A 26,250-nucleotide genomic window follows, 5' to 3' on the forward strand; every position below is an offset into this window, starting at 1 on the left:
TTTGATTGAGCGTACTATACAATAAAAACCCATGAAACAAATTTGAAAATTTGTCTGCACGCAGTTTACTGACCTTTGAAAAAAAAAAACAATTTCTTATACAGTATTTTTTGTATTCTTTTATAAAAGAACTGACTCTGAAACTACACTTAATGATCATCAGTAAAGACTTGAAATATATGTAAATGTTCCTATCTCCTTGTGCTTTAAGATGACCTCATTATGTAGATAATTATACAGTGGTATTTAGAAGTTTACATACAGTCATCATGGGCATGAATTTCAAGGTAATGCTGGCTTCTAATGATTTTTTTTTTTTTAATTGTTCTTCTTCCGGGATGGGTGGGGGGGTTATACAGCATACATCTTTCATGACTTTAAAAAACAAGAATTGGGTGCAGATCTTTGAATTTATTTCATGTTTTCTCTAATCCACAGTCAAAAATATACATACAGGTTTAAATATATATGCACTTCCACTAATAATTGGTGAAATGTCCCTTAGAGAGTTGCACCTCAGACACTTTTGATAGCCATCAACAAGTTTCTGGCGTAATTGTGACTGAATACTTGAACACTCTTCCTTGCAGAACCGACAGAAGCCATTTGAATTGGTTGGTTTCCTTGCATAGACGCGGCTTCTAAGCATAATCCACAAATTTTCAGTTGATGAGGTTGGGGCTTTGGGAAAGCTATTCCAGAAGCTCAGTGTTAGCCTGCATTACCTATTCCACAACCAGTCTTGCTGAAACACTCAACTGTGTCCAAGTTTAACCGTCTAGCGCAGTGGTTCTTAACCTTGTTGGAGGTACCGAACCCCACCAGTTTCATATGCGCATTCACTGAACCCCTCTTTAGTGAAAAATAAAATATGATATTTTTTTTTGAAATTCAAGACATAGATATGTTTTTTACTGGTGCACAAAATGAGCCATGCATGTCACGGCGGAGGCTCTGCCGAACCCCTGAGACTGACTCACCGAACCCCTAGGGTTCAATCGAACCCAGGTTAAGAACCACTGGTCTAGCGGATTAATGAATTTTGAGGTAATCCCCCTTCATTTGGCTATCCATTTTGTGCAACACACCAGTACCACTGGCAACAAAACAGCTACAGAGCATGATACTACCACCACCATGCTTGACAGTTGATGCAGTGTCGTTAGGTTTGAAAAGCCTCACCTTGATGCCTCCAAAAATACCTCTTGCTTTTGTGGCCAAATAGTTTAATCTTTGTCTTGAAATATATCTGTTGATTCTTCTTTGGTTGGCAACCTCAGTCTGTGGCGATGTAAAACTGGACAGTGACGCTTCTCGAATGCTGGTAGGTGCTTTGAACTTTCACCTTTCTGCTTTAATACCTGGCCCTCCTACACTTCATCCCCAGACAGCTATGCGCCTGAGACCCTGTCTACAATTCTGGGTAAAATTCTCTTCGTCTCACTTATAAATGGAAGTTGGTAAGTCCTACTGTCCACTACAAAGGACTGGGAATGAAAGTATGACTCAGATGCATAAATTGTGGTTGATGCAGAGGTCTCAGACTCATGTCCCTAACAGAGGACAACAATGAATTGCTGGGTCTTTGTGAGGATAATACTGTGCTCTTTAGTTCATTGGTTTAGTGTGAGTCATGCCACTTAAATGGCCAACTAACCTTTTAATATGGTCATTTTTATCTCATCCAGCCAAGGCACACATCCACTCCTCCCTCTACAGTTTACTAGAATCACTCATCCTTCTAGAGTATGGCTCAGAATTTGCAGTAATTTGATCACCTAATGACTCTTCAGCCAAACTGTGCTTAAGCTCCACGTCGTGTTTGTCATTTTAAAGGCAGTTTTCAGCGTTCACAAAATTCGCTACTTATCCTACAATCTTGGTTGGATTTAAGTGAAACCAGGTCGATCTGTCGTGGATATGATTTTTGGGAGCTTCCTTCACTGGTCGGTGGATTTTAATTCCCATGACTTTGTGCGATACAGCCAACCAAAGACGACAACAAAACGCCATTGATGCTATATTTACATTTCACTACTGACAAAAGTAAACTGTTCACATGTGTTTTCTTTTTTGCATGAAACATTTCCCATGCAACACATTTTATATTTACAAATACAACTTTCAAAGCAAATATCTGAGTCAACACTTCACCAATCACACACAGGTACAGTTATCATTTAAAATTTAGCATAACTGACATCCTAAACATGATGCAAGGGGACCGCAAAAGGAAAATGACACATTTCTGTATTATTGCATTACCTAAAAATACACATGCATCCATATGTAGCATCACATTTAAACTAAACTCTCATTAACGTGACAGTGGCTATCCAAAGTACCGGTGATGCTGCAGGATTCATTTCACTGATTGATCGATGTGATCCAACTAAAAATGCATGCTTTACAATGCACAAATGTTATTTTTGACTTTCACATATTAAGAAAAAAAAAAGAAGTCCCTATTTAGTTTGATGTGAAACTGAAAAAAAAAAAATCTAATGTCTTTTAGGGGGGAGCCGGCTTTGCTAAATTGGCCCTGACTCTTGCTTGATCCACAGCATCCAACATGTTCTTGCTGTCCATAGCCAGAGTGTGTGCGGCAGCCAGCATCTGTTTCTTACACTCCTCCTTTAGAGAGGTTATGGCATTCTGCTGAGCCAACCGCATTTTGCTGATCAGCTCCCCCATGTCATGGTTCAGCAGCTTCTGGGTGCCTTCGATCTGCGATATTACAGAAGACCAATGGATCAGTCGTTTAGATTGGCGCTTTGATGACTGAGTTTTACGTTTTGCCAGCTCTTCGGCTGAGGAAATCTGGCGTTGCGTCAGTATTTTTGTGATGCAAAAATATGGATTCTGGGTGTCCCCCTCCAAAAATGTAAACTTTAAAGGCAAGTGTATCATATTTGATGAGTTTTTGTGACTTCTACATCAGTGCGATTTTTTTAAAGTAAAAAGTTTCAAGAAATAAACTGAAAAAAATGTTTTGTAGCAAATATTATATAAATCAAAATGCATATATTTAAAATCATATTTAATGTTCTTTGTTATGTCAGGAGGTTCACCGAACACTATTTTTAAAAAGAAAATTGAATTTTCTGGCAATTTTTTCATGGTTCGGGATTTAAAGGGATAGTTGTATAGTTTTTGCTTTGTTTGTGTTTAAAGGGATAAAAATGCACAGAAAGGAAATGAAATAATAAAATAATGCTGTCATACTGTACCTCAGTCCTCACAGACCCGTGTAACGTGGGCAGTATCTCATCCACACTGCTAATTAAATCTCTTAATGCCATCCCAACAGACTGTGGGCAGAAATCAATACAGAAATGACTCAGGAGCTTTGTCTTTGCATTTCAAAATGTGGCATTAAAGCAGCAACAAACTGTAACACTGAAGTGCAAAGCAGTTCATTTGTCTCAGTGTACCTTGATATGGGTAATGCATTGCTCTGGCTGCAGCCCAGCGATGTCATTCTTGAGCTGGACGACTACTTTGACCAAGTCCATTACGCAGTGATATACTTTGTCATCTGTGCGGTCAAGCTCAGCTGTGGGCGCAGGCTGAAAAAGGAGTAAATAGGTTTTAAGAACTGAAATACTAAATAACATCACAAGACACTTACTTAGATAAAACAGTGGCATCGATGCCCGTTCAAAAAAAAGGACAAATTATGAATAATTTTTCATCCAAAAATCAAAGCTATTAAATTAAATGATGTTTTTCTATGGCCTAAAAATAATTTTAAGAAAACTAAATCTGCTTACCTTTGCTGTGAGTCGTGGCGGCTTCTCAGGCACTGCTGTATGGCAGAAAGATGAAAAATATGACAGATGAGGAGAAATAGCAGATCAAATACATAAGGAGCGAAGGAACATCTTTAGATCATTTTAGATGTGAATCTGTGAATTGCTTTGAGTGCTTACCAATCTCGATGTTAGCCGGCTAAAAGAACAAAAGAAGGATCTCATGAGGACGAGATGAGGAATTTTTACAATTCTACACTTTCTAATCAACAGCTCGCATTATGTATTGACAACAACGCACAAAAGTAATCATAATAATTGATGCTGCTGATAGTTATATGAGACCAATCAGCTGGTTAGTTTAAGCAGAGAAAAGCGCTTAAAAACCCAGTATTAGGTTTATGCCCCTGCTGCCCTAAATTAACGGTATTGGTAATTACCAAAATCATTTTTTGTGTTTCTGTATTGATTATTACACCAGTGTGAACAAGGTGTTTAATCAAATTGATATTTTTAATGCTAAAATTAAATGATTCTCGTTATCCATTAATTTTTAAATGTACTGTTTCATAAAAAGCAGGGAGGTGCTCGTTTCTAAAGGGACATTATTATTCTTTGATTAAGATGTCAGTTATTCATGAACAGGAAAATTCATTTTAGTGGTTGAATGTTATGCCTGATTAATTTGACTCCTCAGGGAAGTCCAGTATGCTGCCTCAAACGTGCACATAGAATGTCACTTTCAGCTTTAACAATTTTTTGACAGATTTCTAAAATATTTGCATGTTTTCTTTATGACAGGTCATCTAATTAATTTGTTAAACACTGCACATCATCTAGACTTGATAAATTAGCCTTTTAATACTGTTAAACTTTAAATGCTTAATTAAAGTGACAATACTCTTAAATAACACACTTCCTGTCATAAATGTATATTTCAAATTAAGAAAAAGGGGAAAGGCTTTGCAGGATATATCATGTGGATGCCTCATCAAAGAAAATAACAGTCAAATGACACAAACATACATTATTTTCTAGGGTTATAATAACACTTTATATATAAATATTTTATTAATATTAAATATATAATAATTAAAAATGTAATAACGTATATCATGTGTTTATTTTATGCGGCTCTGGACCTTTATAGTAGTTTTGGTGATACAAATATGTAGTAAAGCTTTAGTTGTAGTATAGTAGTTTAGTACAGTGGCCCTGTGAGGCCAAATGTGTTAGGAGGTGGTGGGTAGGTGTATTGTTGTTGTTTGGGTTTTGTTTTCCTTTTGGTTGTAGGTAGGCGAGGCGGGGCTTGATGGCATTCCAGCACACCTGCGACGCATCGGACGTCATCAGTGAGCGCTTTTAGGGAGCAGAGTCACGGACGTCTGGTGTCGGAGTATTGTCGCTGTCACAAGTGGTAACGAGTCAGCACAGGCTGCATCTGTTGATTTTACGCTGTGGAGCTGTATGTTTTAAAGGATCCATGTTTCGCCTGCTTCTCTTTGTCTTAGCCTGTTCCATCGCCTGCCTGCCTACCTAGGATTTTGTGTTGGCTATTGTGGATCCGCGACGGAGTGCTACGTACCATCAGGCGGCGATCACCGCAGCGGCTGTGGTTTGGGTGGTCAAGTAAGCTCTCCAACTCTCCCCGTCCACTTGTGTTTAACGTTCGGCTATCAACGGTACGCCATAAGCTCTGTTTTGTTCCCTGTTGTCAGGTAGCTCCGGTCCGTCTGCTGCCTACCTGCATACTTCGGCTCCGTCTCATCTCCTCGGTGTTTATCTCCTGGCACATTTTTATCCATCACTGTATATAGCCCCTTCCCTTGTAAATATTCCCCCCACTCGTGTATATAAAGCTTGCATCACAAACTTTTTTGCGTCCGTGTGTGTTTCTGCCACGTAATCCATCTGTGTAATCCAGCATACCTAACAAAATGGACTGCAAAACACCAGCAATAAGAAAAACGCTGCAAAAGCACACAAAACACAACGGAAATAGAAAAAGCAGAAATAGGAAAAAGAAAACAGAAATAGAAAACACGAAAACATAAATAGGCAAAAACTGATTTCCAAACGCACAAGGGAAGGTTTTCTGGGGAGACAATAACCCGACGGACCAGTTGCAGGAACCAAACTATGCTAAGATTTGTGCTGGGAGACTCTTAAAAGAAGTGGAGGATCTATCGCAAAGAAAAGGTGAGCGGTAAGTGTGTTAGCCTAATTATTAGCCTAAAAATCCATACATTAATCATGAGATTAAAACACACTAGCATATTTTGGTTTCTGCAACTGGTCTGTCGGGTTATTGTCTCCCCAGAAAACCTTCCCTTGTGCTTTTGGAAATCTGTTTTTTCGTTTCCGTTTTTCCTATTTCCGTGGGTGTTTTGTGTGGTTTTGCAGCACTTTTCTTATTGCTGGTGTTTTCTTACAGTCCGTTTGGCCTCACAGGGCCACCGTACATCAGACAATGGCATGATAGATAGAAACTTATGCACCTGAAGTCTATTTAATAAAATATCTAATAAAAGATTTAAACTAAGTTGACTAATAGTGGTTTATACTGATCCCTGCAGGAAGTGTGACCTATGACGAAGCTCATTTTTCAGTGATCACAAACAGTCACAACTGGACTGACAACAATGTAAAAAAAAAACCCCAAACATTTACTTTACTTTACATTTAATTTACTTTGTTTGTATTTTAGGTATCTGAAAAAAATTATGTCTCCATTGTAACTAAATTGATTCACTAAACTGCCTGTAATTAAAATTACACTCTGTACAGGAGCACACCTACCTCTGGATTGGCAGTATCTTCTAGTCCCATGGGGTCCTGAAAAGAAACAGGCAGGTTCATTTCATACAACAGAGATATAGACCCTCTCTTTGGAACTGTTATCAAGGGCACATTCAATTTAAGACTAGTGGGGCTTTTTGGATGGACAAGTAGGTTGGTATTATTTAATGGTGCCTCATTCCATGTAGCCTTCACAGCTACACTGCATTCGGACCCAGAGGAGGACAGAGACACAGAGAGGGGATTGACAAAAGTAAAGGATGCTCTGTTCCCCACCAGCAGTCTCTCCTCCTTTTTCAGCCACTTTTTATCCTCCATCATCTGCTCTTTCTGCTTGCGGAGCGTTTCATGTATCTGGTGTTTCTCCCTCTGCCACAGGAGCTGGGCGTCTTCCTCGGTGTTGCGTTCCACTCTGAAAAACTCGTTCTCCTACAAGTACAACGATGGAGAAGTGTAATTACAATGTTACTAAAACAATCACATGAGTATCCTCGTTCGACACAGTATAATACAGTGCTTTAGTAGGTTGTGCAGCTAAACCTTTAAAGGAAGTGCTTAGTGTCTCTTACCCCCATGCTGCGGCGCCGGGGCGACTTGGCAGGTAGTGCGAGAGTGTTGCTGGAGTCGACAGGAGACTGATAGTCACATGGGCTGGCTAGGTCAGGTGAGCTGGCACACAGAGCCTCATTGAGCTGCACAGATACAAACAGACACACACTTATATATGGAAAAAAATTAAAGCTACCTCAAAGGATGTGTCTAGAGGTTGCTTAAAAGTACCTGAATGTGCAGACCAATACTGAGTGTGTTCCCAAACCGGGCTGGTTTCATTCTTGAAGGCTTCAGGAAATGTAAAAGATTATAAAAATGTCATTTGTTACAACCAAATTTTAAGACTGAGCAGTAGGTAAACTTAAAAATAATTTATACCTTAGGCGGGGGGTCAATGTTGAACTTGGACTCGAAAAATTTGGTGGAACGCACTCTGTCTCTCTCTCTCTCCGCTTCCTGCTCCTTCTCCATCTTGTGGACATCACTGTTAAATTTGAGACACATTTTACATCATGCCTTTGTAATGCGTTCACAAAAACTTAACGTGTAGTTTCAGTTAGTCACTAAATAATGTAGCAACTTTATTTGTGTCAAGCCAGCTCTGAAAACCCAGTGAATTATTAGAACTAAGTCCATAATTTGCGAGACAAAGATACATTTTTTGTCATTTTCCTTTTATGCACCACCCCAGTTATTGTTTTACATCAAACCATCAAGTTGGCATTTAAGTCTAGACTTTCAGCTTTTAACTCAAAGAGTTTTACACAGATTTTACATGACCCTTTTGAGAATTACGGCCAATTTCATCCGGTGTCCTCTATTTTCAGAGACTCAAAAATAATCGGACTGTTTTATCTAAGTTAAAGATAATGTTTTTAAGGGCTGTGTAAAAATCCTTTGCAGTCAGTGCCTGAAGTTTAGAACCCATGGACATCAAAAAATGCTATTTAACCTACTTTGAGATGCTATGTATTCACTTTTATCTCCAGTAACTGAAAATATGCTCTTTTGACTGACTTGGCCACAGACAAAATATATCCAATCTTTTTGTTTTGAGAAATACTTGGGTTGTTTTTGTAGTATGCTGTTAAGTCAAATTGTTGAATGTTGTCACTGTGTTTCTTAAATTTGTAAAGTCTTAGTTCAAGCAGTAGGATCAAAGAGATTCCTCTGATCCTGACCACCTCTCCAGCCACTCTGAGGTTTTATTGTAGATACATTCTATCTGGAAGATCTGTTTCTTGTGTTGTAAGCTTCCTGCTTTTATGATCCTTCTGGTGAGCAGGAGGTCACACACACACACACATACACACACACACACACACACACACACACACACACACACACACAGTGCCTTATCTTAGAACCATTGGGGGGTTTTACGGTGGGAGGTGCTTGTGTTGTGTTGTATTGTGTAAACTGTAACTATCATGGGAATAAATAGCTGCGAGGGAAGCTACTCTTTGAAGGACTTGGGCTAGAGATAGGTGAGGAGCATTAAGCTCCATAGCCTGGTTCTGACCAAAGCCTTTCCTCGTTAGCGAGTTAAAGACTGGTTGAAGATGTTCTGTTTTGTCTTGTGTTCTTCATGAGGAATAAGTCTCTAAACTAGTGGGGCCTGTGGAAACACAGACCCAACATATGCTTTCCTAGTTAAATTGACCCTTTTTAATTTTTCATATTTATTTCCTTTCTTATTCATAGCCTTTTCCTTTTTTGTTTTCTTTAGGTCACGAGCAGTTGTCCAAGCATTTCACTACATATCGTACTGTGTATGACTGTGTACGTGACAAATAAATTTGAATTTGAATTTGAATTTGCTTTGGGTCATAATCCATTTGCCTACTGATTAGTTTTGCAGCATTTGGCTGAATCTGAGGTCTGTACACTTCACAGTTCATCCTGCTTCTTCTATCGACAGTCATATCATTAATAAACACTAGTGACTGAGCTCCACTGGCCACCACAGATGCCCATGCCAGAACATTGTCTCCACCATGTTTGACAGCTGTTGTGAGGCTTTGGATTATGATGTGGTTCTAGTCATGGAAACAGATGTGTGTAACCAGTGGTTTGCACCTTGTCTATTTCCACTGAGGTCTACGTCTCTTGACTGGGACAGTGATACACCCACGTCCCTAACAGTGTTCTTGACTTGGTTAGATGATGTAAAGTTGTTTTTTTACCCATGGAAATAATTATGTCTGATTTAAAATCCAACAACTTTGGATTTTAACAGTTTTACTGTTGTTGAAAATTCAGAAGTATGATGGTGTCTTTGTCTAACAGATTATGAACCTAACTACACAGTAAAGGGTTGATGGTTTTCCTTATTTTCCATCACATGTATATAGACAGGATATATTCTCATATTAATCATGATGTCATCATCATGTAATCCCTATGAGCCAATTGCTCAAGATTCAGACTACTACAAACTTGTAGCCAATCAGAAGCCAATGATTGCTTCAGTTAATGGCTAAAGTGATGGGCTACAAGAATATAAAATTAAAAAAAAAAAAAACTTCTCTAGTGGAGTCAAGAATAGAAATATGAAACTAGAAATGAGTAAAATAAACCTTTTTTTTAACATAGCACTATGAGGCCAATATCTGCTTATGCAGATAATCACAAACTTCAACTGAGAAAGATTGGGCCCACTGACCAAGCCTTAATTAAAGGATCTCAATCCATTTGTATTCTTCATAATCACTTCTTTTAATAATGCATAAAGAATTACCTGATCTTCATAACCAACTCAGTGAAACTGGGTCTTTCACTGGGGTCGTAGGACCAGCAGCGGGTCATGAGTGAGTAGAGGGCAGGAGGGCAGTTATCTGGTTTGGGCAGTCTGATGCCTTGCTCCAGCTGGTTGATCACAGCTCTGTTCTCAAGCCAGAAAAACGGCTGCTGTCCACCACTCATTATCTCCCACATACACACAGCTAGAAAACAACACAGAAACAAAAATAAGCTTGGGAATGTTCACCCTCCAGTTCATTATTCATTTTCAGATTGTGTAATAGACTACAAATAGAAAATATCAGGCAATAAGGATGAAATTAAACGCATTGACAATAGCAAACAAAGACAAACAAATGCCACCTGAAGCAGTCATTGTGGTGCTTGGTAATGGAGTTAGTAATAATTATAACTATTCATTATTCATGTTTTTGATTATTTTCATTAATTGCAGTTTTCAAAAAAGTTATTTTTCCACCAGATGAAGCTCAAAAAGCTTTATTTTGCTTTATTTTACAATAAGCCGTGTAAAATAGAATATTTCATTCTTGTACTTAAAAACAATCCATGGCTCTCCGACAGGAAGCAGCTGTTGGGTCAGAATCTACCTAATATAGTGCTATAATAAAGTGATATATAAATAAATTATGGTATGGTAATATATCTCAAGTTTTTAATGCATATCCTATAGCTTTATTTTAGCTATATCAGCCTTCAGTCCACTTTATGTCCACAGTTGTATCAGTCACTGTTGCAAAAAGAAATACATGAACTAAATAAGATGTATTTTGTGAGAAAATATTACAGATCTGGGTCAATAATAGTGTTTAGTTCATGCTTAAAAATTCATAATGGAAATCATAAGTATGGTTGAATTCAGTGCATGAAAACACACAGTGCAGAACAAATTCATTTTACATTGTTGGCCACATACAGCCCAGTTTGATCTTAAGTGGGCCGGATGAGAGAAACTCCCTTTTCTGTCATTGTAAAGATATTTAACTACACATTTAATCTCTAATATATTTAATCATGAAAAAGAAGTGCAATTTCAACAGCACCTATCAGTTTTTAGTCATTATATGGCTGCTTTGGGCTTAAATTGTAAGAGATAAATGTGAAAATTACAGAAAACTGCACAGACTGACCTGGAATTGGAAAACGTAACTTTTTAAAAATCAATTAACAGGATATATCTTTTTTTTTCCGGGGACGAGCTGTAAAAATCATAAATTTTATAGCATATAATGAAAAAGCAGGAACTCTATTACTTATTTGCATTGGTTTAGTGTGAATGGCCATGGTCTTTATCAGTAGGAAGGAAAAGGCTAAAATTTATGCCCTGCTTCACATTTTCCAAAGTCGTCCAGTGGGCCAGATTGGAGTCTTTGTCAGGCTTATTCAGGGTCACAAGGCCTGGGCCTTGTGTTTGTTTATGTTTTAGAAAAACTGATTTACCTTAGGGGAGGATATCAAATAGTCAGGCATCATAAAGGTAATTCCTCACTCTCTTAGGCCTCAAAGGTCAGAGGATGCCAGTGTTTCAGTACTTTTGTAAAAGCACTAGGAGTAAATACACATGAAAGGCTGTTAGGTTGGGATATTGAGCCTTCTGAGGCTTAAAATTCCCCCATGTAAACCATCAGTGTTTGAGCTAAAAAAGCAAAACAAAGAAAGGAAGAATAACAGTCCACTGTTATGTGTGTTTGTGTGCACGTTATCTGTAATGTAGAGCCATATCATCTTAAATAATCCCTGCCTCGTCATAAAACTGTGTAGCCCTTGTTTCGGTTGATTATTAACCAGTAACCTGACCTTTTTCTATGTGTGAGTGTTTCTTAGTCTCTTGTGCACCAAACCCTCAAAATGTCACCGTGCTGTTGAAGGTAAATGCGTAACAAGCTCACCAAACATCCACACATCACTAGCTGAGGTAAAACGCCTGAAATTAATGGATTCTGGGGCCATCCACTTGATTGGTAATCGGGTCACAGATGCTGCAAAGAAATTAGCACACTGCATTATAGTCAAGATAGTCAAAGCCATGTTTTTTAAAGATTTTTCCAAATAAGTTGATTAATTTGTGTATTTGTTTTAAATATTCTTTTATTTTTCTATTGACAAGGAGACATAACAGACTGTGGTTTAACTGTGTAGATCCTTTAATCTAAAATTGTGGTCAAAATTATTACGTACATGACTTAAAACAATAATGTGAACAAGATCAAAATGTAGGAAAAACATAACAGAAGCGTTTACAGTTAAAGTATTTTATAAATCTAGCTGATATTTTATGTTTATTGCATGAAACATTTGTGTTAGTTCATGAGTGTCTCTTTTACCTTTGTAGTATTCTTCATCCTCTATGTACCTCGATAGACCAAAGTCTCCAAGCTTCACACAGTCCGGACTGGCGACTAATATATTCCGAACTGCTATGTCTCTGTGAGCGGACAGGATTGGAGGAAAGGTTGATATTTATGTTGGTACAGGTGGATAATGTAGGCAAGATTCAGGGGAAATGTAAATAATGCATGTTAAAACCTGAAATTGTGCACTTAAACAGTCTGCAGACACAACTCAATGGAACATGGTGTTCTGCTGTTTCAGTACAACTTTCCTCATTTCAATGTTTTAAGATTAAATAAAAAGTTTTTCCAAAATGTGACGACTTCATCACTCAGTCACACTAGAGTTAAAATACGACGGTAGGCTCCTCTCCTTGCAACTAGGAAAAAAGGCTGCATTCAATTTTTTAGCTGGTGGACCGATTGCAAATAGTTGCAGACCAACTGTGTTGCCTGCGTGGCACCCACTTTCAATCAAAAGGCGACTGAGTAGGATGCCTTGAGGGAGAAAACCCAACAATACAAATCCAACTCTTTGAATCAACTTGAGATATTATGTCCGCTTTGTTTGCCATGAATTAACAAAGAAGCATGCCTCACCTGGCCATCAAACTGCTTGTCACTACTTGAACTTCTGGAAATGGAGGACTATGTGTAAAAATGGCTGTAATTCTTAAGCTGAAAGTGTGGATTACATTTTAGAAGCAGACCCTCGAGTAGACCCAGAAGCCACAGGAGGGATTATATATCTCGACTGTCGAGAGTCGAGATATATAATCCCTCCTGGACTGGAAACTCCTCGGGATTCCCCAGGAGGAACTGGAAAGTGATGCTGGGGACAAGGATATCTGAAATACCCGCCTAAGCTGGTGCTACTTTTATGTCAGACCATGATCATTTATGCTCAAAGGAGGCAGAGCTTATAACACTGTAACCTTTCTGTTGAATAAAAGCATTCATTTTTTAATTAAGAAGAGAAAAAAATGTACCTGTGTACCATGTTAACCCCTCCGAGGTAGACGAGAGCTTTGCAGATCTGCAGGCTGAACAGCACTAAGGTTGTATTTGTCAGCTTTTCTTTGTTTTGAACCAGGTAGTGTCCCAGCTGCAAGAAAGTCAATAATGCGTTTAATCAGTCAGGAATTCACATGTGCGACATCTGCTGTGGCATCCAGAAGCTACACTAGTTTAAAAAGAAAAAAGAACATATATTAAATGCATATTTTCTATAACCAATCAGGAAATGAGGACTAACCTCCCCATACTGATAAAGCTCCATGACAATCCACACGGGATTCTCCTCTATGATTCCAATCAGTCTGACGATGTGGGGATGGTCGAGGTTCTTCATGATTACTGACAAACACAAACATCACAACTTATCAGGACAACTCTGTCAGTTACTGCTGGCACAGTTGTGGTGAACGTAGCAGCTGTTTTAGAAATCTTTTTCTCTGCGTACCTGCTTCACTCATGAATTTTTCCATCACGTCAGGTGAACAGTCTTTGCAGGTTTTCACTGCCACATTAACTCTTTCACCATTCTGTCCAATTAAACACATGTTACTGCACATTCACTTTGCGTGCTGCCATTTATTTCTAATGCAATCATGTATTTTATAGATGCTCTGTAACACACCGCGCTTAAACCCTTTAAACTTACAGCTTTTTTGTATACTCCGTCGTAGACTTCCCCAAAAAAACCCTCGCCGAGGATTCGGCCGAGAACAATGTCATTTCGGTCAATGCCGTATTTCACAACTGCAGAGCAACAGTAACAGTGAACATTAAAAAGTGAGTTTTCACAGGTATGATCCTGTAACAGAATTGAATATAGACTTTTCCGAACCTGATTTTGGCCTTTCATCAATCTCACAGTAGATATCTGAACCTAAAAATGCAAAAGATCTCATTTTTATTGTCTTCATAATAACGTCACTATTAAAAGGAATTTGGTTTTTAACTATTAAAAAGTGTACAGCATAGGTTGTTAAAATTCTGAGCTCACCCATACTGTGTCTGAGCGAGCTCGTCTCTCTGCTGCTCCAAGGAAAAGACAAAATGGGGGAAAGCCAAAGTCAGAAATGTTCAAATTAGAGCACTGACTGCATAAGTCAGTAAAACAGCCACTTACCCAGTAGGAATTTCAGGTAGGGAGGTTCTTGCATTGGCATCTAGGATAGGAAGTAGTAATGAAAATCCAGATTGACTTTTAAGAATATATTTCAAACAGCTTTTAAGACAATGGTCAATCTTTAAAAACAATATGTTGCCCTTTATTTAATAGATAAATCTTACACACCTCTATTTGGTCGGTGGATAACACTTTCATCTGTGTTGTTTTCCAAGCGGCAGTACCCGTCAATAAGATCAATCATGTTCTCAGCCGTAGCGACCGTGGCCACATTGATGGTCAGACGCTATCAATGAGGACACAATGGCATGTCACAAAAATACATAGACTGAATGGCCAGTTTAGAAAATACCAATAACTCATCAGCCAACCAACATGGCTGTTGGTGCTCAGCGTGCTGGTCTGAGTATTTTACACACTGAACTTTACAGAGAGTGGTCCAAACAGAGAAAATATCCAATGAGCAGCAGTTCTCTGGACGAAAATGCCTGGTTGACGCTAGAAGTCAGAAGGAAATCACCAGAGTTCGAGTTGATAGAACGGCACAAGTAGGTGTTGAATGCACAAGACATCGAACCTTAAAGCAGATGGGCTACAACAGCAGGAGACCACACTATGTGCTGAGGCTACAATTCACACAAGCTCACCAAAACTGGACAACATAAGATAGGAAAAAATACTTGTTTAATGAATCTTTAATGTTGCTGCAACATTTGCTTAGTGGGGGTCAGAATTCGGTCTAAAACACATAAAAGCATAAATGTATCCTGCCTTGTTCATGCTGCTGGTGATGCTGTAATTGTGTGGGGGAAACTTTTCTTGGTACATGTTGATCTAGCACCAGCTGAACATAGTTTCAACACCCAACACATTTGCTAACCATGCCCATGCCTTTCTGACCACAGTGTACCCATCTTCTGATGAAACACAACATGTCACAAAGCTCACTGCTTTCTTAAACATAGCAATGAGTTCACTGTACTAAATGGCCTCAGATCTTAATCCACTAGAGCAGTGAAATGCGAGATTCACATCATGAATGTGCACCCGACAAATCTGCATTAACTTTGTGATGTTAATATGGATCAAAATCTCTGAGCAATGTTTCCAGCACCTTCCCAAATCTGTGCCACAAAGACTCGAGGGAGTGCTGAAGAGAAAAGACAGTCCAATCAAATACCAACGAGGTGTACCTAACAAAGGAAGCTATTGAGTGACATTCCCTAATATTTCAAACTATAGGGAGGAATATTACACTTACTTGCTTCGCGCCCTCTATGTCAAGATTTAGGAGAGCCTTGCCATCGTTCTGCGATATGCATTGTACTTTCTTAATTTGTTTGAAGTCAGCTAAAAACACAGCCTGCCACACAAAAGGAATGAATGCAATGATTAAATTATGAAGTTAAACCTGTGTGCAAGATTAACAAAATCTTAATCACGCTTACAGCTGAATCCTTCTGTGTGCGTTGGCGAATTCCTCTCCCACCGACGACCAGCTCCACAGACAGACTCCAGCCTTGCTATTCACAAATAAAAACATTTGAAACATTAATACCTCAAACAGTAAATCTACAGATCTTGGAGTTCTGGACAAGCTTAACGAGGTCTATTTTGTTATTTATGAATAAGACATGATTCATTGCTCCAGATGAACATCATGTTCCTGCTCACCACGAGTTCACAAGGGAAGGCCTCTTCATCATAGCTGACGAAATCTTTAAGCGTCTCAAAAAACTTGATCATGCAGTCATCCTCCTTGAGTGTTGCAAATTGCTGAAATGTTTGCTGAATCATCTTCCGCAGGGGCCTAGGCTGGATCACAGCCACAGAGATTTGAAAATGGTAAAACTTGCACTTTTGCACAATAGTGACTCAATATTAATTTGCAAAGGAAGTCTCATAAATTGTGGGTGCCTGTTTAGGTAGGACACACTAAGTCACGTTTAGAGAAATTTACCTTCATGCTGTTAATCAGTTGCTGTGGAAAGAAAAGGTCCAGGCCAACTTCTTTTCTAAATTGGTAAAACAAACAAAAAACCTTAGAAGAATATTCAGAATTAAAAACATACTCTAGAGCTTGAAAGGCAATCTATTGCTGATGTTAGCTGTTTGTCAAACTGTTGGTACTGGCATTTATAATGGCCAATAAATATAAATAAAAATTTCGGTTAAAGCTTTTTGGTAAGGAACAATAAATAGCTACACATATTTAGGGTGTCTCAAAGAAATAAATAAATGTAATATATAATAATGTATCGGCTTTTTAAATCATCATCATGTCATTTAAATTTTATATTGAGCTTGCATCAACCGGTATGCAGCCTGTTTGAATTGGTCCTGATTTTCCTTCATGCTGTGACGTTTTTTCTTTGTCTTTTGCTTAGTATTACATAATTTCCCTAGGGATTAATGAGGTATTCTGATTCTGATTTAATATTTAAAAAATGGTCTTTTAGTTTAATTCAAGGCATTTTTAATCATGTTTTGAAGCTGAGGGTTCACAACCCATGAAGTGTCACTTTTAGGGTAACGTAATTAAACAACACCAGTTAAACTGGATTTAAAAGCCCTTAATGTAATATTAGAGCGATAACTCTTTGTAGTGTACAGAAAGTAAAAACTTACTCTAGCAGCTCAAAGTTAGATTTCTTTTCAAGACCTTTTGCATTCATGTCTTTGTAGAACCGCCTGTGAAAACAGAGTGAGAATAAAGATACAAAATGATTAATAAAAATAGCAGTTTAAGTATTCTATAGCTTTTGATCATTCTATTAAATACAAAGCACAGCAACACGGGTTAAGTTATGAAAGAGCCTGCAAGAGGGAGACAATTGGAAAGTGTACAGTAAATACACCCAGTTCAGTCACCTCACACTCACAGCGAGGTAAGGAATGCAGTGACTCACCTGATCTCCAAACAACCAAGCTGCAATGCCATCCCGTCACTGACTTTACTGGCATGATACTGCATGTAATCACTACGCACCTATAATAACATGTCAAAAATTTGAGTTTTATGCGAATACCAACAATAAAATTCTAAATAGAACTTCAAACAAAGTCAGTCAGGACTCTTTAAATCAAAAGAAAACCATTTCCACCTAGAGTGATTTTTACTTGACTTTGCAGCACCAACCCAATCTGTCATCAATGACAACAGGCTTCTTTAGTAGAGTTAGGTTGCAAAGCGACTTGCAAAGGCAGCAGCAAATTTGGCTAGGCTTAAGCAACTAAAGTAACACACTCTACACGAGATTTGCTAAAATGATGCACAGGATATCAGTTAAACAACAACAAGTACAATAGAGGCAGGAAGCTTTTATGACAGGATAACAAATACAGTTACCTGTTGGTAAAAATACACAAAGGTCGATCTGTCATCTTTGAATTTTTCCACAAAATTCACAGGAATGTATCTGATACGAAGGTCATATCTGTGCTCGAAAGGAAAATATAGATATCAGCTTACAAATAAAACTCAATACAATAAAGCTTACAAAAAGTACATATGTTAATTACAAGATTAATATCCTAATAGTCCATCAGTACCTCCACTCGGCTTCCAGATGATTGCTCTCATAGCGCTTCTCCACCTCTCCGACAGTCAGGTCTGGATGGAGCCAGTGAAGTTCTTCTGACTTCAGGTGCTTTAGCATGAGGCCATAGCATCCTGCGTGTTGAACGTTTGGCCCTAAACGCCCGCTGACCAGAATTGAACGAATGATAGCCTGAAGGAGAAAAAAAGAAGTTTAAAAAATACTTTTTGAAAAGATTTTTGGTCATCCTTCAATTTATTGAAATTTCTGGTTTAAACTCGTTTAAATATGTAATAGCGATAAAATTATAACATTAAGTGGCGGAAACACGATTTGGCACTTCCCTTTTCGTCTTTTTTGACAATGAAATTCTCTTCCCCATATTTTCTGGGCTACATTCTCACCCTAATTTGCCAGGAGTTGTCACATTTCACCAGCTTGAAATTCTTGCCCAGGTTGTTGTTGGTGCTGAAGCACACTTTAAGGATTTTGACAGGTCCACCATCCCCAGAGAATTGTTCTTCAGGGCCAGCCTCTGTTTCATTTTGTCGTGGACTGGGCACCTTCCAGGACAGGGTGTCACCGGACATCACCTCATACATTGTCAAAGCTGGGTTGGCATCATCACATCAAAATCATCCTTTAAACAGAGAAAAGAAAAACGATACTTTATATGCATGGTGCTTTTTTATTTTAGATGGGACATCTGGGTAAACAAAAGGTTTAACTGGAAGAACTGAGTGATAATAATTTCTTCAAAAGAAAAGGACACACTGTTCTGTGAGTTGCTTCATTATACTACTACAGTCGTGCGATGCTTCACTTTGAAGCTGTGATCTTTTGCCATGTGGCTGCTATGATTCATATCATTTTTTCTGAGATATCCAGATTACATTCTTTCTCAACCAGATTTCAAGTGAGGACCTGCAAGGTTTTGGAGTAAAACTAATCGCTGCTCTCAAACCGTTTTGCCATTCACAAACATGCAACAAAAATGTACAATGAAATATTGAATTCTTTGCATTTTCATCTCCATAATATTTTGCTACTAAACGCTGTTTCTCTATTAACAGCATTCCTTTTGCCACCTGTTAACTACCAGTTCATCCAAGTGACTGGATTTCTTCGACTTTGTGGAGACATTTGACCTTTCATCCAAGAGGCTGCCTCAGTTCAATTCAATTGAATTCAATTCAATTCCATTTATACAGCACCAAATCACAACAACAGTCGCCTCAATGCGCTTTATATTCTAAAGTAGACACATACAGAGAAAAATCCAACAATCATATGACCCCCTATGAGCAAGCACTTTGGCGACAGTGGGAAGGAAAAACTCCCTTTTAACAGGAAGAAACCTCCAGAAGAACCAGGCTCAGGGAGGAGTGGCCATCTGGCGCGACCGGTTGGGGTGAGAGAAGGAAGACAGGATAAAAGACATGCTGCGGAAGTTCTAAAACCAAAATAGTGGAGAGTCCCTTAAGAGGACATTTTTAGAAGTATAAAGTTAGTTAGCAGTATAAACTCAACCACCTACAACATTTCCAAGCTCCTTGCCAACATCCTAGCTCCCCTTGTGGGGAACACACCACAACCCACCATGAACGACCATGACTGAAAAGAGGAGGTTGCTTACGACACCTCTCAGCCACCTACAATGCAGTTTTAAAATGACTTCCCAGAAGCTTAAAACCCCAACTCACATCTTGTGTCAGGTGACCTCAATAGGTCGCGTGATAGAGTAAGGCGAGGTCTCAGAGCGATTTCATGTGAAACCTCTGGTGGTAATAACCCACATGTTTTTTCATACATTGCCTCATGTGATGACGCACATGATTCATAGTGGGTCAACAACCCTCTTATGGAGCTTGGACCCTCTTAAGGGTTTAAATACCTGGAGCTCCTGACCATTTGGTTTCAGAGCTGAATGAGCCGTCTTTTGGATAAGAGTTCAAAGAGTATATCAAAGTAAGACAGGTGAAACACTGTCACGAAAGTTAGAGGTCCAGTTGCTTTCTTTCCAAGGTCCTTAGGCTAACCATGACCTGGATCACTGAGAACCTACACAGAAAATCTGTCAGGCAAAAGAATAACATAATTCATGTTGCTTTGTTCAAACATACATTTTTAATCTCGTGTTTATGGTCATTATAAACTTTGTAGTTAAACTTTCTATTAATTTGGTGTTAAATGCCATTTGCGGTCCAACTGCAGAGACTACTAGCTCACCGGGGGAATGTAGCAATGTTTTTAACACAACTGTTGGTATGAATACCAAGGTTATGCATAAGCTTGGTATGCATACATTGGTATACTCTTTAGACAAAAAAATAATATATGTAGCTGCTGTGTGATGCTATTCTGTCAACATGGACCAAAATCTCTGAAGAACATTTCCAGAATTTTGCTGAATCTATACCATGAAGAATTAAGGCAATTCTGAAGGCAAAAGGAGGTCTGACATAGTACTTCAGTAATGGAGCGACTGTTGAGTCGTTTTTAAGTATAAGAAACTGGCTTCTTTGAGTTTTATTAAAGGATAACTTAGTCATTTGAAATTCTAGGAATTCTGTTTCTTCTCATTTATGTCCAGTATGCTATAGCTAGCAGGCAGTTAGCTTACCTTTAGAGCTATATATTGGCCTGTCACAAAACTATCAGTTTTGCCGTATAAGTTGTCTTTTGATTTCAGATGTAAAAACCTTTTACATCACAAATACTTGTAGTAATTTGGAAATATTGCAGTTGTCTGACACAGCAGGCCAGACTCTATAATGTGCATTTTCTGCAGCACATTTAGCATAGCACACATCTCAGCTGAATAGATGGTGGCACAGACTCAAAGGTGTCAGATTCAGACCCAAAAACCCAGCACCAGTGATGCTCTGTTTGGTACAATGACTCAAAATCTGCCTACCACCAAAACTGATAAGATATGCTAACTGCCTCCTGGTTCAGCATTACGTTGAGCATGCAGACCTGTCATTCTAAATCCAAAATACTAAAAATCAATAAAGACCCCTCCTTCATAATAATTGTTAATGTTTTATATATGTTTGTTTAAATCTAGTAAGGGCTTTAAGTCTCATACTATGATTTGCTCACGAGATTGGCATAGACTATATACATAACATTTAACTAAATCTTAATTCATTTTTTAGTGTTTTTTTCTTAAACCAATTTTAATGGTTTTGAAGCCACTGCAGCTTTTTTCAGCTGTCACATGACTAACACACCAAGACAGACAACCAGTCATGCTCATATTCCCCCCTAATCTAGGATCGCCAATTGACCTAACAAGCATTTTGGGACTGGAAGAAATCCACAGTGTACCTTGAGAGAGCAAGAGGAACAGGTAAACTGCACACAGAAAAGTACCAGCCGGTCGGCGGATTCAAATCTGAGACCTTCTTGGTGTGAGGCATCAGTCCTAAACACTGCACCGCTGTGCTGTCCTGAATTAAAATTATGGTTTGTTAAAACCACATGCGATGATAAAAAAAAAAAAAAATCCTTTCTTTTTCATGTAGGAATATTTATCTATCCTCCAAGAGCAGATAGGAATATTTTTAAATGCATTCGAGCAACAGGAGATTCTGCACTGACCATTTGGTGATCTGAGATTTTAACAGTTCTTATGGCTGTGATAAAATAACAGCTATAAAAACACTTTTGGAATTAGACGATAATTTGCTCACTGTTCTGAAAAGCAAGGGTGCTGTACACCCTGTGACCAAACAGGTTACGTGACACAGATAAAGGCAGGAATTACCGTGTGAACAAAAACTAAATAAATAAATGCACAGAAGCTCTTACCGTCTTATTCTGCCTGACCAATCAGAAACTGAAGGCTCAGCAAACAGAGCAAAAGAAACTAGCTGCAACATGCGTACCTCACAATACTGTCGATCGGAAAAGTGTCTTCTGTCTGTCATGAGGTGTTTCCGTACAAATGAAACTCCACGCTGTTAGTCCGTGAGGGAGCCGAGCAGCGTTAATTCTTTCAGGGCTTTCTGCTGCTTTTCGACTGTGTTTGTTAGCCTGAGGCCATGAATTCCCCAGCAGGGCTGAGTGGGTGTGTTTGTGTGTAAGAGTGTATGTGTGTGTGTGCGTGTGTATGTGTAGAAAAGAAAAAGAGAAGAGGAGTGTGAAGCAAAGGCAGCATGTTACACCATCACCTGGGTGTGGGCAGCCTGAAAGAGGGGTTCCAGGAGACAGAGTGAAGTTTAAAATTACTTCCAAGAAAAAGCATCCATGGACTGAACATGTGGATTCCACTGATTGCTGTCAGTAAACCTAAACCTTACATACTGCTACAAATGGCCAAACACCATTGCAAAATCCTTTGTGACAAAATATTTGCATAAGGCTTATTACACAGTATACCATGAAGGGTTTGACGTCATAGGGTCAACAACAACCACAACAACAGCAACAACAAGACAGAAAAAAAAATCATCGAAACAAGACCACTGGTTGTCGTAAGGTCTTAAACACGCTGTTGGGCAAGCGTGTGAGACTAGATTTAGTTTTTAACACTTCAACACACAAATCAGGAACAACGAGGCACAGACATGGACAGGTCCCTGTTTAAACTGGGCTTCTTACCAAGTATAAAGACTGGCTTTAAAAGCCAAGCAAACTATTTCTGGAAAGAGGCGAGCGTTAACAAAAACCTTTTGTTTGTTGGCGGTGAGTCACAATTAATAAAAAGAAACAAAAACCTGACAACACACAAATATAGTCAACTGAGCACTTGTGTCACTCAGATAGACCAATTTATCGCTTTTTAATGATTTCAGTTCCTCTTACGTAACTGCAGATTACTTCCTTCTGACTTTCAGACTGATGGTAAAAAAACTATGCTTTTTTTAGGTTTTTGAATTATTGTGATGAAAGTAATGAAGAAAACAAGTCTCAATTCAATCATTAACAAAAATAATTTCCCACAAAATGGCAGGTTAGATTTGTTGCCTTTCTTTGCTCATTTTACAATCAGATAGATTAGATTAATATATCAATGATGAATTAATACATTTAGAAATAACGTTCAGATACCTCAAAGTAAGGTCCTGTGTTTTAATGGCAGTGAGCTCTCTTGATTATAGGAAAAGAGCCATCCAATTCTAGAGAAGGACAGTAATGTCAGGCAGAATGAGCTCTCAAAAAAAGTCAACACACACACACACAAACACACACTTTTTAAAAATCCCCAAGTAAAATCACAAAATCACAGACAACCATGAAGTCTTTTCTTCTGATTGTCTGTAAAAACACTGTTTTTTTTTAGTTTTTTGGTTCATAAGTGAACAAAAGTGACACTTGCCAGGCACACGCGTTGTTGCCACTCACACACTGTCATGCTGGCACTTGAGTTGTTATGGTAACGACTGTTCTCTCCAGGGAGTTTTTTTTTTTTTTAACACAAACTGAGAGCGAGCTGGAGTGAACTAACTCTTTCAACACTCATCCACAACAGAGGCCTCAGCGGGACAATAAGTGGAAATATTCATTACCGCAGACAATTATCTAGAGGAGTTACTGCTGTATGTCTCCGCTATTATTCTGCTGGGATCTAATGAAAACAGCATCAACTGAGGAGGGCGTATGGACGCTGATAAATGAGAAGGAAATTCCACAAGAAAATGAGTGGCAAGGCAGAAACTTTAAACAAGGCTGCACTTAGAGGACAGGGGAGGGTGTACAGAAACGCTAAACTGATTCTGCAATGCAGTAGGTCTCAGAGAAATAATGGCCACCAACACGCAGCTGGGGAATGTCTAACACACTGTAAGGTTCTTTTGATTATTTTTTATCCTTTATTTATTATGTGAAAACTTACTTTTTTCCATGACCTGGCTTTTTGCTAAGTTTAAGCTTGCATATAAAACTTTACTCTATTTGGAAAGCTCCCATCAGAGTGAGACCAGTTACACTTAAGCTGCAACTCCAAGTTCATTAATCAGTTAGTTGCTTGAAATAAAAACAGTCTCTCTTCATTGTTTTAAGGATTAAACATCTTTGTTCAAGCTTGTGAAGTGATCTGTTTTATATAATTGTGAAAAAAATAATGGTAGGTTTTTAGTCCTTAATTAATTGTTCATTAGTAAGTATTATATCAGTAGTTGCTGTTCGGTTCAGTGTTATTTGTTTTGCACCAATCACAGGGACAGTTAACTCAAGGCACGTTATACTGCAAAGTAAAGACCCTGAAAAAAACAGGGGGGGGGAAAACAGCAATCAAAAAAGCCTGTCTGGGCGAGCAGTTAGTGACAGTGGGGAGGAAAAACTCCCTTTTAACAGGAAGAACCGTTCAGCAGAACCAGGCTCAGGAAGCAGCACCCAGATACCAATCCTCATATGAAATATTTGATGCTTTTATTTCACGATCTTGAGTTTAGTCACTGCCTTTCTTGAACAAAGTTCAAGTTTTCAAGAGTATAATTTGCAGTAATTTAAAGTTTGTTCACTACATTCAATCTCTCCTTTTAGCTGTAAACTTTCCTATTCAGCATCCATCTAAATGACTCCTGCATTAAAGCAAACATGTATTTAAAGATATGACCATATGTTTTAAATTACTGCTGAGAGATGCTTGTCATCTTTTCTTTTAATAAATGAAAAGCATGCTCGGTTGACTGACTTGCCCGTTGCAGAATATCCCATTTCACTGCCTTGAATAACTTGTCGGTTTGCACCTTGTTGCAAACTCTCTATATTTACATTCATGCAGACGCCTCCATGGTAGATACTGACAATGATACACCTATCTCCCTGAGTGTGTTCTTGTCTTCTTTAGATGTTGTGAAGTTGTTTGTCTTAACCATGGAAATAATCCTGTCATCACACACATTAGTCATCTTCTGTGGACTTGCAGGCCTTTTGGTGTTGCTGAGGTGGCCAGTGCATTCATTGTTTTTTAAGAATGTACCAGGCTGTTGATTTGCCCGCTCCTGAAATTTCTGCAACTCTCTGATAGGGTTATTTTGTTTTTCAGTCAAATGACTGAATCCTTCACTTTTACTGACATTTATTTGGGCCTAAGTGAAAAGTTATAAAATAAAAAAAATCTAGTATTGATATTAGTTAGGCTTTCTATTTTGCACGTCCTCTGACAGCCTCTCGGGTTTCTTTCTAAAGCAGCAGCAGCAGCCAGACAGCTGTGTATATGGAAGACACTGTGTTTCCCAAAATCTGTCATGACATGCACACTTGACAGTAACATCCATTCCTTGGACAAGTCTCATCACATGGTGTTTCTGGGAATTGGTATCGGAAAACTCTCACCGGTCATTATGTTACCTATCTTACCTACCTTTTTTACTATGTGTGTGTATATATATTAGAAACAAATCTTACTCTTGATATCTGACAGTAAAAAAAAAAGTTAATTGCTCTCCTGTAGAGATGATAAAACTACAGCAGTTATTGTGTAACCTCTGTTCCTGGTGGAAACACAGCGCAGGCAGGCACTCAGGCAGGCTTACTCGCTAAACACATTTGTGCTGAGGGTCTGCATATTGCAACGTCATGACCCCAGGCACTGGAATGCGGCGGGCTGCCTCCTCACCTGCACAGACATGCTTTGATAATGAACAAAGTTTTCTTTCTATGTGAAAAAACAGCAGCTAGGACTCCACAATCTGCCGTGACACTCAGCTGCTTATCCTGAAAACACACTTGCACAAGCCTCACATTTTTTTCTCTTTCCTATCAGTCAAAGAAAATATTGTAAAACTCACGTTTGTGGATAGTTTAAAGAATGAAAATGAATAAAACAAATTCTGGATTTGCATGCTTGTGAGATCGTATAAATGTTGGTCAATCAGTCTTTTATTAACTTGTACAGTACATTTGGGCCTATGGCAAACACTCGGATTAATCATAATGGTTTGTTCAGCAGTATCTGGAAACCCCTGTGCTCACAGAAACATAAACACGAGTTAATCTTTGAGTCTTACCTGATTCTGATTGAACTTCCCTGAGAATAAAAGCTTTATGGAGAGTACAATTCCTCCCGGAGAGCCCTGGGCACGTCAGTTCGCCTCTCGCACTGTTAGTCGAGCAGAAGGGGCAGGTAGCCACTCCCTCACCTCTGGCGTGCTGATCTAAGGTGAGTCCACTTCCTTATTTCAGGAGTCTTTCATGATCCGGGATAAATAAACACCAACCCCAACAGTTTTGAACTGTTTACGACCCAGGAATGGTTTTTGGAATATAATACAAAAAAGAGAAACCGAGTTCTTTAAAATCAAATCTGCACAAACCCTGTCCTGAAATATTCTTATATTTATTCTCTCCCGTCTAACAAACTTTTTCCTCTACGTTAAGTCACCTTCACTGGTGTTATGTTGTAGCTAAATCCTCTGAACACCAGAGGGCGC

At 38.7% G+C, this 26,250-nt stretch overlaps 1 protein-coding gene across 4 annotated transcripts; it reads right to left on the reverse strand.

Annotated features, from left to right (window-relative positions):
- Positions 1–340: 340 nt before the first annotated feature.
- On the reverse strand, positions 341–25,964 carry ptk2bb (protein tyrosine kinase 2 beta, b). 4 transcript variants are annotated; one of them, XM_085247967.1, is made up of 31 exons: positions 25,828–25,964; positions 18,271–18,506; positions 17,880–18,058; positions 17,677–17,764; positions 17,237–17,316; positions 16,956–17,018; positions 16,288–16,342; positions 16,002–16,142; positions 15,776–15,850; positions 15,589–15,690; positions 14,496–14,613; positions 14,328–14,367; positions 14,202–14,233; positions 14,043–14,084; positions 13,857–13,954; positions 13,656–13,737; positions 13,449–13,549; positions 13,183–13,298; positions 12,188–12,288; positions 11,753–11,842; positions 9,844–10,048; positions 7,482–7,587; positions 7,332–7,391; positions 7,121–7,243; positions 6,828–6,980; positions 6,552–6,587; positions 3,933–3,951; positions 3,774–3,808; positions 3,435–3,569; positions 3,231–3,311; positions 341–2,727 (listed from the first exon to the last, which is right to left on the reverse strand). In XM_085247967.1, exons 2-31 carry the CDS (start codon positions 18,466–18,468, stop codon positions 2,512–2,514), a joined length of 2,970 nt encoding a protein of 989 aa, XP_085104093.1. In that variant the 5' UTR covers positions 18,469–18,506; positions 25,828–25,964; the 3' UTR covers positions 341–2,511. The 4 variants fall into 4 exon arrangements, with proteins under 4 accessions (XP_085104093.1, XP_085104090.1, XP_085104091.1 ...); XM_085247964.1 differs by having other exon boundaries at positions 6,552–6,980; XM_085247965.1 differs by lacking the exon at positions 25,828–25,964 and adding an exon at positions 21,760–21,916 and having other exon boundaries at positions 6,552–6,980.
- Between the last annotated feature and the right edge of the window lie 286 nt (positions 25,965–26,250).

This window comes from Mchenga conophoros, linkage group LG15, assembly GCF_057382185.1.
Source record: "Mchenga conophoros isolate Kocher_MC1m ecotype Shallow Benthic linkage group LG15, M_conophoros_male_GT1.1, whole genome shotgun sequence".
Classification (NCBI taxonomy): Eukaryota; Metazoa; Chordata; class Actinopteri; order Cichliformes; family Cichlidae; genus Mchenga; species Mchenga conophoros.